The sequence below is a fragment of the Crocodylus siamensis genome, chromosome 11 (genome assembly GCF_052110815.1).
Source record: "Crocodylus siamensis isolate JL-2025a chromosome 11, ASM5211081v1, whole genome shotgun sequence".
Taxonomy (NCBI): domain Eukaryota; kingdom Metazoa; phylum Chordata; order Crocodylia; family Crocodylidae; genus Crocodylus; species Crocodylus siamensis.
Genome location: NC_143405.1, coordinates 60,981,864 through 60,998,649, shown reverse-complemented (window position 1 = coordinate 60,998,649; position 16,786 = coordinate 60,981,864). Strand labels below are relative to the sequence as shown.

Below are 16,786 nucleotides of genomic sequence, written 5' to 3'. Positions count from 1 at the left end.
TGCCCTGGCCCAGCTGAAAGTGGGACAGGTCCTTAGCAGGTGTGTCAAAACAGAGCTACGCCCACTGATAGCAGCTAATAGCCTGCCAGGATATCTGCATAAGGGAGGCCATCTAAGCATGTTATCGCTGACGTGGAACATCACACTTGAGCAGCTGGAAAGCAGCCCATGAATACTCTCCTTTCAGTTCGACACAGCAGATCTGCTGCAGGTCACCGGCTTTCATGGATCACTCCGGTTTAGCTGGAGACGACCTGAAACCAGGCTGCTACCTGCACAAGCTTTAAAAGCCTATACGGAGCAGAAGGCAGCCTTGGTGCGCCCTACTCACCTGCTCTGCAGTGGGAAGTTGCTATAAACATTTGCATAACAGCTGGTGTAAGAGGAATGAGACAAGGTATCATAATCAGCAAGTCCCGCGGTTGTCTGGTTCCTCCAGTTCCCAGAAGCGTTTGTCGAAGAAGCTAGAGATTTAAGAACAAAACCAGCAAATTAATCCTCTTCTGGCTACAATGACTGAAAGCAGGAAGACTTTTCCCAGCAAGGATCTCTGCGGGTTTGCACAGGACTTTGTGTTTCAAAGTACTTTGGGGAGCAAGGCATGCGGCCGCCATTGAGAGTAGCAGGGTGGCATTGCTTTGAACACCAGCCCTCTCTATTCAGTGGCAATCAGTGTGCTCCCTGTCTCAGAGACCAGGGCAGTTGCAGCATTGCATGCACGGAGCCAGGCCTCTGCCCACTGCGTATATTTGGTGAACAACTATTTTCTGGGACCCGCTGTGCCTGGATGATTTCTTATTCCCTATTGCCTTATGGCAATATCCAGACAGCTAAGCTTGTGCCCATTTTCAGATGGATCACCATGGTGGTGGTATCCTTTCCAGTGAAATTTGCAGAAAAACAATACCACCAGGAAGCAGAGCGCAAGCTTCTCAACTGGCACCACTTTCTGGGACCCAGACAGGACACTGCTTCTTGCATCATCAGCGTGTCTGGGAGTGATCTTGCAGGCATAACCAGTCTGGGGTCCATGGCGTAGCTTGGGGCCATGGCCTAGCCCGACTGAGAGCATTTGTTCTACTTGCATCATTAAATCATCGGACCAAATATAGCCTTTTCTCTGCCAAAAATTCCTATTTAAACTATTCTTCAGTTTTGTTGGGGGGGGGAATGGAGAGGGAATATCTGCCCTGAATTTATATGTATGCAGCCACATTCCCATCACTGAAGTTGCAAGAGCAAAAAAGGCCACAGAGATGGACCCCCTGAAGGGATAAGTAGCACATCTAATGTATCATGAATCGGACGTTACCTGAAGAGAAAGAAGAAACCCGGCTGCTAGGAGAGCACGGTACTTGCAGGCTAGCGAAGCCCAAGCTCCTCTGAGATCCTCGATCAGAGTCAAAGCTTGCCTGCAGGCTATGACCCTGCTCTTTTTTTGGACCCGAGGCACGTTGGTACCAACCGCGGAGATGCTCTGCTACTAAGGCCTTGTGAATGTTTTTGGTTATATGCTCCGTTTTAACCACTTGCTTCCTCGGAAGCCTTAGAGTCGCGTAGGGGTTGTGTGGTACTCTCTCCATCTCATCTTCGCGGTAGGACCTGAATTCCCTGTAACGGTCATATCCATAGTGCGCTGACGAGCGATGGGAAGGGTTGACGCTATACTGCCCCTCTGTATCACTCTCGTAAACATAGCCTCCATTGTAATAAACGTCACATTCGGCATACGGGGCGTATCCAGAAATATAGTAGCTAGAGGAAGGCTGCCCTGGACTCTTTTGGTAGACCCCGTTTCGGATGTCCTTTTGGGCAAGGTTTGGCATGCTCCCCGAATTGGCAGCCAAAATGTTTTGCTTCTTCGACCTCCTCCGGCCCCGTGTGCGGTTGTCTAATGTCTGCGTGGTGTAATATGGGTTGGGAGTCGGTGTCGTGCAGTAATATTCTGCACTCGACTGGCTGGTGTAGGATGACCCGTCGTCCAAGATTTCCGTGCTGCTACTTCGCTGAGATTTGGAGATGGAGAACGCAGGCTTTTCCCCGACAGTCTCGGACAGCAAATGGGTTTGGGACTCCAGGCTGCCGCTGCGCTGTCTGCAGTGCTGCGGGGAAACGTCCGGCCTGAAACGGCAGGAGATTAGGTGGTTAAGAGCAGCTGTACATGGAAGTTTGGGAGTTGTCATGTTGTGTGCTGTGCCAGACTACAGTATAGAGTAAGGGATGAGCAGGCAATGCCAGGGCCTGGGTGGATACTCTTTAGCCCACCTGTCATAGCAATCAGAACAGCTCCTTTGTTCCTGCCAGGGGTTTGGTAGAGTATGGTAAAGGCTTTATACCAAGCTCAATTTACAGTAATTGAAATCCTTTAGCTAAGGATGGGGAAGATAAAGATCCCATTTAGGCAGTGCATTGTCTTCCCCCAGATCCAGGGAGGTCCATGCATGGACTCATAAATTAGCTTTTTATTTTTTCTTGCATAAAAGGTCTGGATTACAGCTGCAGCAAACCTCGCCAAGCTCTACTGCCTGTAAGGGACATTTCTGATGGCAGCTAAAGCACCAGATAATTCAATAGTGTAAGTGAAGTCAGGCTTAGGTATGATCACATTTTGGAAAGGAGTTATACATTCATAAGCCCTCAGTGCTCCCCAACTCGAAAGTTTATTAGCCACATGAATAGACTGACAAGATCACGCTGACAGGTGGCCTCTTAAGTGTTTGCCAATCTTGCCCGAAATGAGCAATACCATGTAGCTCAAATGTGAAACTCCTGGAGTTGTGCTGTTTAGAAACCCAGCGTGATCCCCCACTGCCTCTCCGTACCTGTCCTCCATCAGCAGAAGGGCAACATTTTCAAACCCACTTTAAGCCAATGTCTATGTTTGCATGCGACATTTTGGATGCACTCCCATTTGTTGATGGTATTTGTGTGCATGAAATCTGGTTGCACACATAAACACCATCGTCTGCATGCCACATGTGTACAAGCAAGTAACAGCTAATGTATAACCAGGCACCTGAAAAATCACAGGCAGACGTATTGCAAATCCAGATTCTACTGGGCAGCTGTCCCACACGAAGGGATCCTATTTCTACTGTCACTGGTTTTATTTCTCTGTGGCCCAAAATTCATGTCACGCTTTAGGAAAAAGGAAATCATCTTACTGTAATTGGCTGCTGCTGTAGGCATTGCGTGTAAGGACAGGTGTGGTAGGCATGCTTCTCCCTCCAAAAGGCTGCCGTTCCAGTGTCCGGTAGGGACTACTGTGTGTTGAAAGGGGGTCCCTGGGATTATAAACAGAGGATCCAATGTGCAGTTATCATCCAGCTATCGCCCATAAAATGCAATGTGATGTTAGCTTGCAGACAGAACCAAAAGAAAAAAACCACCAGTGGCAATGAAAGCAGAAGTGAGCACAGGTGTCTATCTCCCAGTGCGAAAGCTAGCACTGCAGAAACAGCCAGAAGTTCACAGGCTCCAAGACAGTAATGCAGCAGAGATGTTCATGCAGGATAATATGCTGAGGGACAGAGATGTGCAACAGGAGACAGAATAGGTAACTGAGGAGCAGCACAGAAGCAGTGTTCACAGTTCTCAATGCTTTCAATTCTGTACGTGGATTTGATGCAATTCTGCTTACTCAAGGGAACAGAAGCCAATGACCCAGCATTGTCTGAAGTACCCTCAGGACCCTGGCAGATGGTCAAGTAAAAGCATGATGGGATCTGATGTGGAATCATGACTGTGGGATCCTGCATTAGATCCTATTGTGCCCTACTGATGATGCAAGGGGAGCCCGATCCCAGGCTCCCCCTGCACTGGCAAGTAGCAAGCTTGGCTCCTTGTGTTGCCCCGGCTGGGAGCTGTGGCTAAGCTGATCTGGGCTCCCAGTCAGGAGCGCACACGGTGCGCTCCCTCATCAACTGAGGGTGCTCCGAGCCGCTGGAGCACCTGGAAGTCTTGAAAGCTATCATACATGTCTGTGATTGCATTGTGTAATAACCAAAATATTACTAATATTTATTAATTTGTATCATTTGTATAATTATAATGTATAACATATCATTTGGAATAATACAATATTATTATTGCATGATAACTACAATAATACATTTTGTGTAACGACTTTGTGGCTGCTGCTTCATTTTATCATGCTATTCACTGAATGAATGCGTGGCCTGGTCACGACTTAAGACATGATCGACCAGTTAATCATGTCTTAAGCGTAGCATCTGTCAGGGACCTCATATTCTGACATATAGGGCCTGATCCTTGCACTGCGTACAGGGGGCATTGGAGCCGTGTTGCTTGAGGATGGGACTGTTTACAGCACTGTTCATGACCTAGGTCTGTCTCCTGCTCGGTTCTCACCAGTGTCAAAGCCTTTGAAAACGTCAGGCGAGGACAGTGCCTCTTCTGCGATTCTGCTAGGATCTACGTGGACGTGTGCGACCTGACAGGATTAGGCCATCGTTGTCAACGTGGAGACAAAGGGCGGAAACAAGCCGCACAAACGGAAGTGAAGGATGGAAGGGCTAGTGGGCGAGGTGTTTTTTCATGCCACGCCTATCATTAAATCTCTAACCCACTTTCCATTTCCCACATAAACTGCTCCGACTTAACTGTGCTTCTCCACAGTTTACCTCTACCAATAAACCCACTTCATATAAAATGACAATCATTAAACAATATATTCAACCACAGAAGCGAAGTCCCCATTTAACAAAGGCGTTGTCTTCTGCTATGTCATTCAGCAGCAGGACATACTGGTGTATTCACGACAAAAGAAATCTCGCACTGAATAGCCCCGGGCTCACACCAACCGGAAGCCGCTGGGGTCATCAGCGGCATGAGATGCATCATACCTGGTATATCTGGTTTCTAAGTACTGGTCATTTATGGAGGATTTCCTCAGATGGATTCTCTCCACACCAAGAGACTTTGGCGGAGGGGTTCTTGGAGAAAGCGGTACAGAGCTTGTTTTCTGCACTGGCAGGATCAGGGACTCGCTGGCTGTTGGGAAGCAACATTATGCTTTTGGTGAGCAAAATCCTAAACACGTCAGCATCCTCTCTCAGACGGCTGGGTCCTTCCCCCGACTGCAGCTGCAACCAGGCGTCTGTGGTCACGGCGCACACTCTCTAGACCGCGGGGGCAACAAGCGCCAACCCTAGGGGCTTCTCTTGTCCCAGACGCCTGTCCTGAACTCCCCGTGCCTCCACGATTGAGAGCGAAGCCTCCCCCGACTTTGGTAGGTGCAGGTGCCCCATGCTTTCACACTCAGGTGTGACAGCTTGGGGTGAGAAGCACATTCTCACACTCAGGTGCTGACGGCAAATTTGAGGTCACGACATTTTAAAAAGTCACCAGGACTCACTAATGTGAAGCTGCAGTAAGTGAGACCAGAATAAGGCCCTCTCGATAACATTGGTAGCTGCTTAGATGATGTTTGTGCCCAAATGACTGTGCTCCATCTCTAGTGGGAGGTTAAGCCACAATCTTTCCAGCCAGTGGCTGGACAGAAAGGAGAAAACCATGCATGCTAAAAGCAAAACACCAGATCTGTGGCAAGATGTGGTTCATCACTCAGCAGACAATTATTTTCACTTTATATTCCAATATTTCTGTGGTTTATAATAGCTGTGAGGGGCACTCTCTCTTGCATAATGCCTCCTCTGGCTGATTGCTCACCCTCAGGAAGTGCCCTCCCCTGCCCATGACTACTGCTGAAAGGTTTACTTGTAAAAGTGTGATCCAGGTATCTCTGCAGATGAATCCCATTAAAACAACAATCTCCCAAACAGATGACTGGGTTCACACTTTTGACCTATAAACCGTTTCAAACAATGGACTCTTGTTAAGCCTCTTCCTCCCTTTTCTGTATCCGAAAGCTTAGCAAAAAATACCTGGGATTGAAAAAGAAGATATAGGAAACTACAATACAGCATCAGGTCAAAATAAGACATCAAAAAGCAGTTGTACTACTATTTATACAGGCCCTTACAGGCTTCATAAAAGGAAAAGCACAAGCCACATACCATCATCATATGTTGCTGTATCAGACAAAGAGCTGCTCTCCGATGGGATGATATCATCTGTGAAGGAAAATAAAGGATCTGAAACACCACAAGTAGAGGTTTCTCAATACTTTACACAGTATTTTTTAAAAGCACTTCAGAGCCAGCTGGATCTGTTCTGCAATACAGTGCAAAGCATAATTAGCCTTTCATGGTCTGTAGACACTCGTATTTGCTGCTCAAATCCCATCTTATCTGCTTACCTTGTGATTTAATAAACTACTAATATACCGATGCTTGGTGTCGAACCTACTTAGGAGCATCTCACAATATCACGAGGCACACGTCTGCTTCTTTAAGCACCTAAATACCTCAGACAACTTAGCTGTGAATCACTTATAAAAATGGGACTTTTAGGGGCTTTTGAGAATTTGGACAACCCCTGCTCTTTGTTACATGGAAATGAATCCAGAGGACCATCATGGATTTCCATTCCCTTATGCCACATATACAGTAGCGTGCCTGAAGTATCCCGAATACGGTCGCTGCAGTCTTTGCACTTTTTGTATTTATTTTTTGGTGAATACATCAGAGCAGAAGGGTCTGATCCGACCAGACCACCTTGGAAGGACTCTCATGCTCCAGTGTATTAACCCTAAGCATCAGGGAGGGAAAGGCGAATCAGAAAAGAGCTGGTGATTGCCACAGCAGTTGTTTCCACTTCCACAGCCCGGCTGTTTCTTCCGTCCATCATCAGCATCCGCGCGCACAAACACAAGTTACATGAGTTGGTTACTCTGAACTCTTCGACAATGTCTGGTCACTGCGGTTTAGGAAGGCAGCAACTCTGGAAGGGCGGCTGCTATCTGGAGAAAACCAGACCTGCCACAAATTGGACACAACCATCCAGGCCATCCATCTCCCTCCCTCTGTAGCTCATCGCTGGCCAGGGCCAACATAGAGCAAAGGTATCAAGATCTGGCTCACTTCTAAGATAATGAATCTGAAGGTCTTACAGTCAGCAAGTCAGCTGTCTGGCAGTGGCTCCCCACTTAATCCAGTCAAAGTGTGCCAGACCACATGCACCATCTGCCGTGGCACAAGTGTCAGTCAGACACTGCTCCACATGAAAAGGGCACCCCCAGAGTGTCCTGCAGCCAGGGTGTGCGAGCAACAGCGGCAAGCGTTGCAATGGAGACGAGCGGCATGGCCTGGAAGAGGGACTGTGAAAGTCAAATACGTGCTGTATCTCCTGTCCCCAGAGGGCTGCAATGAGAACACTGCAGGGCTGAATGGACAAATCAATGCCGCTATTTAATACATCATTTCCAACAAATCATTCCTGCAGCCCACAGCTGCAATGACTCACGGCCATGCTCCTTAGCTAAAGGCTGACTCTCAGCTTTCTGCCACCATGTGCGTAGTGTCTGGGGGTGGCCAGGACTGCTTAAGAGCCCTGGACAAACCTACAGGAACGCCAGGTCTGCCCTCCTGGCAGCCTGACACATGCCCAGCAGTCAGGGAAGTTGTGAGGCTGGGCTCGGGGTCATGTTTAGTCACATCTTGGAGTCCTTACTCACCTGGGGCTGGCGGGACCTCCCGAGTCATCCAGACCACTTCCCTCCCATTGCATGTAATCCCTTACTCAGGAAAAACTCCCAGCAAAGTCAAGCCCCAGGAGCGAAAGGAGAGGTTTGAAGGTTGTATCTCCCCACTTCCCTGTCCTAACAGGGGAATCCACAAGCTCCATGGAGCGAACAACGGTGGTTTCACACCCACTGTCCCGTGGCATCCACATGGCTGACTGCTTCATCACTGACTTCCTGCCTCATTGCCACAGCCTGTTACTTATTTTAAAGGCCTTCCAGAGCCAGCACCTCCCATCTTCAACCTGTGGTTTGTAAATGCCAGGCTGGAAGAACGGATGCTATCGCGCCCCTGCCCACTGGAAGCTGTCAGTCCACTTGGGAAGGCTCAAAAGCCTGGCATTGCCATTTCTCCTCAACCTCCATCCCTTGCTGGAAATCAATGCAAAATGAATTCTGAAACTCAAGGACAGCAGCTACCCTGGCAGAAGATCTAGGTTATGTGCGACCCCCATCGCTGCTGCAATACTCAGAGGGAAGAACATAGGCTGGAAAAGAGGCCCCACGCTGCCATGCCAGCTGTACATTTACTGAAGGTGTCAGCTGATATAGAGAGGGGCCCGTGTCACTCTCCCTTTCCACCTTGCAAGAGAAAGATGCATCTCATGAAACGACATATCCCCTGGGAGCAACAGAAGGAGCAGAGTGAGACGGATTAAATATTTTCAACCATGTGTACAGATGTTCCTGGTGGAGGAGCTGTAAAATGTGTCCTGAAGCCATTTATCAGCAAAGAAAGCCAAAAGGAAGCATGAGATCCTTCAGTTTTTTTGCTAAGCCCAGGCATATGAACTGCTAATCCCTGCACTCTCCTATAAAGGAGCAAAAATCAGAACTTGCCTGTACTTGGGAGAAAGCCAGTAAGAAGGAAATAGCACTGTCATTACCGCTCTACTTTTAAGAAAGTAAGCCCCTCCTTTCTGGGATCTACATGCAGCCGTGCCCATTCCCCATCAGTATCTTAATGGAAGTCAGTACTTTCTCATCAAAAAATGGATTCTTTGCTGCCCAATTATTTTCCATCTTTTCCCCAGCACTGGCTGTGCAGAAAAATCCTTTCATTGTGCAACTCAAAATAACAGGAGGGGGACGAGTGTCGTACTGGGGCGCTGGAATAGCTCGGAGATCCTGCATGGAGCAGCTCATCTCGGCACCGAGGCAGCACATGATGCGTTACAGACCGAGGTACCACGCCAGTTTCGACTGAAACGATGCTGCCAGCCTTTCCCTGCATGCTAATTCTTCCGTCTGTCCTGGATGCTCGAACAAGCCTGCACTTGTGCAGAAGCCTCTCCTCCAGCATATTCTGCCACGGCTCTCGTACGCTCTGCTTCACATGCAAGACGATGCGTCAAGCACATCTCTCCTCCCTCCCATGCCCATGCCAGGGGCACACTAACGCTATAAACCAAAAGGGAACCGTAACATGGACCTTGCGTTTTCATCCTCACCAGGATGCGGTGACTCCCGGCCCTTACCTGGTATAATGAGGGTTGATTTCTGGGTTGGTTTTTTGCCACTCTTGATCCGGTATTTGTTAATGGAATGCTCTATGTCTTGCAGCTTTTTGACGGCGTCCGTATAATCCTGCTTCCTCTTCTTCTTCACGTTTTTGCATAGGTCTGGCTCGCTAGCCAGTTTCTTTGCCGCTTCCACCAGCTTTTGCTGTATGAGGAAATTGCTCTCCAAGCTTTGTAAGGTGGGGTCCTGCCAATTTGTGACATGAGCTCTGTGTTATTACACTGGCTTGCAGATGGAAACCAGGCACATACATTTACCTGAGTAAATGAAACACCAGGTGCACCCCGTATTACAGGATGAAATCTTAAGTGAAAAGAAGTATTGCCAGACATACTTAAAGGCTTAAAAAGACTCCTGCAATCTCTTGCTCAGCTCTCTGGCAGAGGCCTCCGGACAGGTTACAAAATGGTCAAATGTGGGTAACTAAAGTGCAAAACCTAAATCCGTGTTTAGACGCCAGGGACCCAATTTTTAGAGCATGAAACGTCTCGGCTCCATCTGAAACCAAATCTTGCTCCGCTTCACATAGCCAGATGCAAAACTGATATCGTCACAGCTTTGTTACAGGGCGTTGAAAGCTTAATTAATTAACGTGTGTAAAGAAATCTGAGAAAAGCCCTGCAGAAATGCTAAGTGTGTTATTAAGCGATGTCACAAGGGTTTGCTACAACAGGATTTCACACTGGCTTGTGGCAGCCCTGTGAATCAGGGCACAGAGCTGCTGGTGGCAGAGGGATGCAAAGCATCCACAACCCCACACTCTACTTAGAGAAGAAACCTGGTTACATCCAGTCTTTAGACGTGAGCGGGACTGGTGTCTGCCCAGAGACGGCACGGGATGTTGCTTGTGATCACTTCCCTTGCCATCCCCAGCCAGCAAAGTGCCTCCTGAGCTCCATGGATAATGTGAAGTGATTTGCCCTGGGGGGAGCCTGTGTTGTGCCATACAGGCAAATCCCCACCTAGTGGCACAGTGGCCCTGGCATGCATAGAAGATGTACTACCGAACCTTGTTCGTCTATTGGGGCTCCATCAAAACCTCAACCACTGTCTAATTCAGTGCCTGGAAGAACAAACCCAATCGCAGAGTAGGCCAGCGCCTTCGGAGACTGCCCAGCCTCTCTCAAAGTCAACAGTCGCATTTCCACTAGCTTCAAACAGTGCTGCATCGAGCCTTACTGGGGCTAGACCTCCCCTGAGCTAACTTGGCCTCAGGGGCTGCAGCAGTGGACCGTCCCCGGACACCCGAAGGCTCCATTTTAACCTTGGTGTCAGCACGTCTACACGTGCGCTCAAGAGCCGGAGTAACTAAAAATGTTGGGTCAAGATGTCGGCTGCCCTCGGTCACCGAGAAGCCTACCTCTTCGCTGGGGAGCAGGTTGTCATCCAGTTTGAACGCCGTGCCTACGCGCCTTCTGACCGGAGGAGGTTTCTCACCCGCGCTCAGGGGATACTCCTTCGGCATCTTGCCCGTTAGCTCCTGCAGAAGAGAAAAGACGCTCCACTATCAAGAGGCCGGGGAGGAGGCGGTCCGACGCCTTGCTGCAAGTCGAGCGCCAGTCCTCACCGCTTCTCGCAGGCAGATCTTTTTCAGCTCCTCTACTTTCTGAAGCAGCTTTTCTTGCAGCAGCTTCTCCTTCTTCTTTAGCTCTGTAATTTTCTCTTTCTTTTGCTCCTCGCTGACCTCTGAATCCTGAGACCCTGAAAGAAGAAAACAACTTCCCTTCAATATTCACAGTGGGGTAGACCTGTTTCCTTCCTTGGCCGACAATACACAGCCCAATCCTGTAGGCTGGGATTTCCCAAAGGGGCAGGAAGACAGTTACATTTTCTATGAGATCTGGAACTCTAGATTTGTTTTTTTCCCCCGATAATCCCGTGTGCACTCTCATACATGGACACACAAGCAAACAGGGCATTCATTTGTGTGCTTGAGTCATGTACATACACAGAGCCAAAACACACCCCATTTTATTAGACAAGTCTGGATTCCACTCTGCGGGGCTGATGCTGCCCGCCAGCCGACACCGCGCTTCCCGGGCATGTAATGGTTGCAGGCTCAGTAAGCAGGTAACAGGATATTGTTGTGTCCCACAGTATAATAGTCTATGCAGTGCGTTTCTGTTTCCTCGCTCGCAGCAAAATGGGTGGTTACACTTAGAAATCAAATCTGCATCATCAGCGTATATATCTATATGAAAGAAATGGTGTCAGTTTTCCTTACACCCAGGGTTCACGGTGTATTACACTCTTTTGGGTGTGTTGGTTGTAGCCGTGTTAGTCTAAGGACACAGGCAGACAAGTTTCTTTAGGGTAGATGTGATATCTTTTATTAGGCCAAATAAATAGTTGGAAAAATTGTTTTTTGCGAGCTTTCGGGCACAAGCACCCTTCTTCCCACTATTTAGCTGGCCAGGCAGAAGGGTGCTTGTGCCTGAAAGCTTGCACAGAATAATTTTTCCAACTATTTAATTTGTGTTTTAAAATGTGATATCTTTTATTAGACCAAGTAAATAGTAGGCAAAACTGTTCTTTGCAAGCTTTCAGGCACAGGCACCCTTCTTCTGCCTGACCAACTAAATTCTTGGAAGACGGGCATTTGTACCCGAAAGCTTGCAAAGAACAATTTTGCCTACCATTTACTTGGTCTAATAAAAGATATCACCATTTTAAACACAAACTAAATAGCTGGCAAAATTGCTCTTTGCAAGCTTTCGGGCACAAGCACCCTTCTTCTTCTTGACCGACTAAATCCTTGGAAGAAGGGCGTTTGTACCTGAAAGCTTGCAAAGAACAATTTTGCCAACTATTTACATGGGCTAATAAAAGAGATCACGTTTAAAAACACAATCTTTAGCATCTTGGATTCACTCAAAACAGACGTTACCTGAGGAGATTAAGCTGCCATTGCTGGCCATGATAAGCTGATTCTTTGCCTCCAAAGTCACTAGCTTGGAAACCTTGGGCGTGCCCATCTCAGTCAGGTCCATCGCTATATCGTCCAAACTCCTGGCTGAAGGAATTTTTGCCTGAAGGAGTTAAAAAAAAAAAAATCCCACATCCTCAAGTTACTTAATTAGCTTCAGAACAAAGGGTCACAGAAGATGACATTTCACACTTCATCTCCCGGTAAGCGAAGCGCTAGGCCAGCGCCACTGCATGGGAGTTTCGGCTTTGGATTTCACTGCTTAGGGTTCCCTCCCCCAAGCTGATCCCCGCTGAAAACCCCGACTATTTGCACAGCATTCAAAATGAACGTGAGAAAGAGGCGAGTCACAGGGTAGACAATGCAAACTCCTGATTTCACATCGCCTGGTGGCAGGCTGAAACAGACTGAATAAACCAGGTTCCCGCTCAACAGCTCACATCCCGGCTACAAAGCCCGTTTCTCTCTGCTCAGGCAAGGCTGGTTTACTCTCAAACAATGCGTATTTAGGTGTCTACAGGGAAGGGAGCAGCAAGTTTTGCTCACAGTAACTTGTCTGGTAACTTACTTTGCTTTGTTTTCTGTCCAAGTAAAACTGGTGTTGACTGATTGCCATTACCCAGATGGATTTGATCAGGGAAGTGTTTGCATACCAGGTCAGGACTACAAGTCCGCTCTGACCAAAAGTCCTTCGTGACACTGAAATCCTAATGGGGCGAGGAAAAAAGCAAGAGAGATGAAAGCTAAGGCTGGTTCCTTTCAGGTTGAAAATGCATGCATGGCCTTTCTGCAAATCGGCCTGACAACCTTTATGCCAGTGGTCTAAACACGACCCCCCAACTCCCTAGCTCAGCGCATCCCCAGGCTCTGAACTTTCCCTTTACATTACAACATGGTTTCACCACCATAAAGCCCTTCCCTGTTGAGTTTTGCAACCTGCTGAAACGGAAAATAAGGCTGCTGCTGCTCCAGCAAGTGCAACGCTGCTGAGAGCAGAGGTCAAGGGATAGGTTCATTATAAAGCTAAAACAGGGAACAGAGCGAGAGGCCGTGCAGAATATTGCAGGGGGGTTGGAAGAGCGTCTCGGGCGTGTTTTGCACCGCTTTCCGGATGGAAAGCGAAGGGAGCAGCAAGCCAGCTGGGCTCGTCTGATGGACAAAGGAAGGAAATAGGAAATCCAAAGAAGGAGGGTTTCACTGGAAAGCGTTGCGAATGCCTGGCTAGCAGTGTCCCACCCGGTCCTCACACAGAGGGGCTGCTGAACTGAGGGTGCAGGTGTGTAGGTAGCGGTCACGTCCTTTCCGGCCACGGAGGAGTGAAATCCATCTCTGCTGCCCAAAGCACATCTAGGGCTGCCAGAAACAGTCCCACCGAGAGCACAGCAGGGACAAGGGGCTCCCCTGGCCGTCGCGTATGCAATTCGAGAGGACAAAAAACACTTTTTTGAAGCCTTCTGAAGCTTCACTCCACATTACCGATGGATCCCAGAGCCCTTTTGGGGCTTTGCTCTTCTTCCGGGTACCTAGTGGACACCAGGGACCACATCCAGCCCGTATCTCGAGCAAATGATCAGGGCCGTGGTTTCCCGTAGAAATCCACGCTCTCCTGATTCACTGCAGCTCCGCCGATGAGAGGATTAATCAGCGGATGACTAAAGCTTTCCAGATGCAATCGCCACCGCCTCAGCCTCACCTGCGAGGATCATGAACCTCCACGGCGAATTTCTTCTCACGGAAGTACAGGTTTTCCAGCTGTTTCCATTGAAATAACTAGGAGAATTGGGAGAGAAGGAAACAAAACGGTCAGCCCCAGGGTCGCAGCAAACTCTCTCTTTCCACCAGCGTATTCACGGCAGTGGGAGCTCACACCAGCACAATTAATATTTAACCACAGAGCCATGGCCGTGTGCAAGATAAGGAAGTGGCACTGTTATACACTGTGCCTTGCACAGGGCTGATTTTAGTTGTGAAATCCTCTGCTGTCCCGAGCAGCCCTTTCTCCCTTGCTGTCAAAGGAGGCGCTGTAACAAAGCCCGCTGTCCGGAGAGCAGAACCGAAGGGATTTTTACGCTGATTAAATGAAGAAGCCATAATCAAAACGGTGACACACAGGAAGTGAAGAAAAACATGCCCTTCTCCCCCAGTCCGATACAGAGAGCGCGCGGGAGCACCAGCGCTGCAGTATGAACCCTCCAGGCAACCTCATCCCAGTGGGATGGGATTTTGGTAGGCTTGCTTTTTGCAGGGGGGGCAAGGAAAAGAGGTGGTCTGACACGTGGGAGGAGGGGTCAGGTCCAGGGAAGAAGCACTGCATGCTTCTCTAAGGAAGCTGGGGTTTTCCTGGGAAGCGCATCCCTGCCGGTGGAGGACAGGGTCGGAGAGGACAGCACCTTCCGGGAGGCAGCCTGCACCTCCATGGGGTTTCTCCCCCTACTACTGCATGGGAATTCACTCCCCTCCTTCCTACCAGGGCTAAAAGACCAGGGTTGGCCTCTTTTCAGCACGGCACATTTTAATGCTGTTCCCCTACAGGAGGGGGTTTCCGCAGAAGGGAACAACGGTGCAATTTTTTATTTTATTTTTCTTAACGCTCAGCGGTGGCAAGTGTGCAAAGCCACTTGAAGCCCATGGGGCTGCCCGGGCAGAGCTGAGGATCCAGTTCAGCTTGCCAAACCTCTGCAAGAGAGGCAGAGAAAGCCCTTCAGACCCCAGGCTGAGCGCAGGCTTGGCAGGGAAGGGGGGAGAGATTCCTTTCACTTGCAAACTAAGCAACTTTGCTCTGGAGATCAGCATGAATATGAAACACCTCCTCCCCCGAGATCACATTTCCAGCATCACTTTTTAAAGGCAGGATGAAGCTTCAAACTTTCTAGCCAATTAATCAACACTGCATTCACTGGAACACAAAATATTCCTGTTTATCCCAACAGCATGTTACAGCATGAACAAATGTCAAGTTTCATAAAGCTAAACAGTCTGCCCTGCTTCATTTTAAATGCATTTAACACAGGTCATAAATAAAACATAATCCAGATCATATGTTTCTTGAGAAGTTATGGTCCTGGCTCTCTCAATGACCCTTCCCTCGGAGGAATCCTGTTTAGTCAAAGCTTTTCTTTGCCAGCTCTGCAATTTATTATTGTGAAACTTTACTTCATTAAAAAAAAAAACCCCAAACCCCTGCTGTAATGAGAAATGTAGTTTGCTTAAAAGAACCATTTATTAGTTCAAGATCATGCATGGGTTTTTTTTTGCAGTGCAGCTTACAACCAAACGGCCAAGTTATCTTTGCATTGCACTGACACTCAAAGCTACTGGTGCTAACAAATGAGCTGTGTGGATGCTTTTTAAAGTGTATTCCTTGTACTTTGTGCTGTTCTCCTCAAGAAGTTAATTCTAGCAACAGCGTAAGAAAGAAAGAAACCTGGGATTCCAAAATGCAGGGCCCTGGGGGAGTGCAGCCATGCTGCACACAAGTCGCACACATACATACAGACCTAGAAGTTATACAGGTGGAAGCAGCCGAGGTCCTCTCCCCTCCTCTGCAGAAGATCCAAGAACTATTTTATATCTATTTATCTAGCTATAGATAGATGGATCGATATGGGCCCAAACACCCTTCTTCTGGTCAAAGACCTTGTCTGCCTATGTCCTTCGACTAACACGACAACCAAAAACCCTATATATTGCACCAACATTTTTCTCCAAATAAAACAGTGCATTCGGCGACCCCAAACTCCAATCTCCATACTCACCTACTTACAAAACCTCTCTTCCTTCTTATCTTTTTGGCTTGTAAGTCCAAAGGAGGTTTAAATCAAGTGATAGTCCATGTTCCCCTTCCCTCCCCACCCCACTCTACAACCCGTTTCTCCCATTGAAGCCGTCTTGGTTTCCCTCTGCTGCTGAGTCCCTGGCACTTAGGTGTAATTCTGGTTTCACAGACATCCTCCCACTGCTGACATCACGTGCACCACCACCCTTTCCCCGCAGATAACCAAACAGTGGAGACAGGAGGAAAGCCCTGGGAGTTTCAGCCAGAAGGGATGTGCCTTTAAGAGAGCTGAGCACAGCAGGATGCAAATGGAAGTGCCTTCAGCTTCAGGCTGATCTACAGCAGAGGTGGAAAGCACTATATCCCACCATCGCCTTTACTCACCTGAGCGGTGACAGGTCCCACTGGAAAAGTTGCACTCTACATGCCAGCTTTGCCTCCCTTCCACCGGTGTCCCACGCTCATAAAGAGCTGCGGGTGTGAAACAGCCGCTCCCTCTGCCTTATCACTTACAAATGATGACTCTTGCTCCCTCGATCATTTCCTCTGGACTTCTGCTTTTTCATTTTATTTATTATTTTGCCAGGATGCAAGCACTACGTGCACCCTGCATACCTGCAGGTTGTGGGAAACCAGAGCGGCCGACACAATTAAAGACAACCTGTTCTGCAAGTAGACAGCACGAACGAGGTGGGGCTTGGCATGTGGATAAGAAACTTCCCCTGGGGGATGCCTAAACTCCGGAGAAGAGATGTTGGCCCCCCACACAGACATGAGGAAACGGGAATGCACATTTTGACCTGCTGGCTCTACCCAGCCTCGACAAACAGGAGGCATCTGTGTATGGGAACGCACTGCCCAATCTTTCTGCAAGCAACTATTAGCGTAATTAAGCATGCCA

At 48.5% G+C, this 16,786-nt stretch overlaps 1 protein-coding gene across 5 annotated transcripts in view; it reads right to left on the bottom strand.

The window, feature by feature from the left end:
* Positions 1 to 16,786, bottom strand: part of FRMD4B (FERM domain containing 4B) — a 159,482-nt gene that overhangs the window by 3,420 nt on the left and 139,276 nt on the right. For all 5 annotated transcript variants that reach the window (XM_090021034.1, XM_090021036.1, XM_090021035.1 and 2 more), the window contains 11 exons: positions 13,804 to 13,880; positions 12,679 to 12,817; positions 12,072 to 12,213; positions 10,752 to 10,885; positions 10,545 to 10,664; positions 9,142 to 9,370; positions 6,039 to 6,095; positions 4,866 to 5,013; positions 3,165 to 3,284; positions 1,313 to 2,121; positions 332 to 464 (listed from right to left, as the gene is read on the bottom strand). In XM_090021034.1, the coding sequence (XP_089877160.1) occupies positions 332 to 464; positions 1,313 to 2,121; positions 3,165 to 3,284; positions 4,866 to 5,013; positions 6,039 to 6,095; positions 9,142 to 9,370; positions 10,545 to 10,664; positions 10,752 to 10,885; positions 12,072 to 12,213; positions 12,679 to 12,817; positions 13,804 to 13,880 (2,108 nt within the window). The remainder of the gene's footprint in view (positions 1 to 331; positions 465 to 1,312; positions 2,122 to 3,164; positions 3,285 to 4,865; positions 5,014 to 6,038; positions 6,096 to 9,141; positions 9,371 to 10,544; positions 10,665 to 10,751; positions 10,886 to 12,071; positions 12,214 to 12,678; positions 12,818 to 13,803; positions 13,881 to 16,786) is intronic.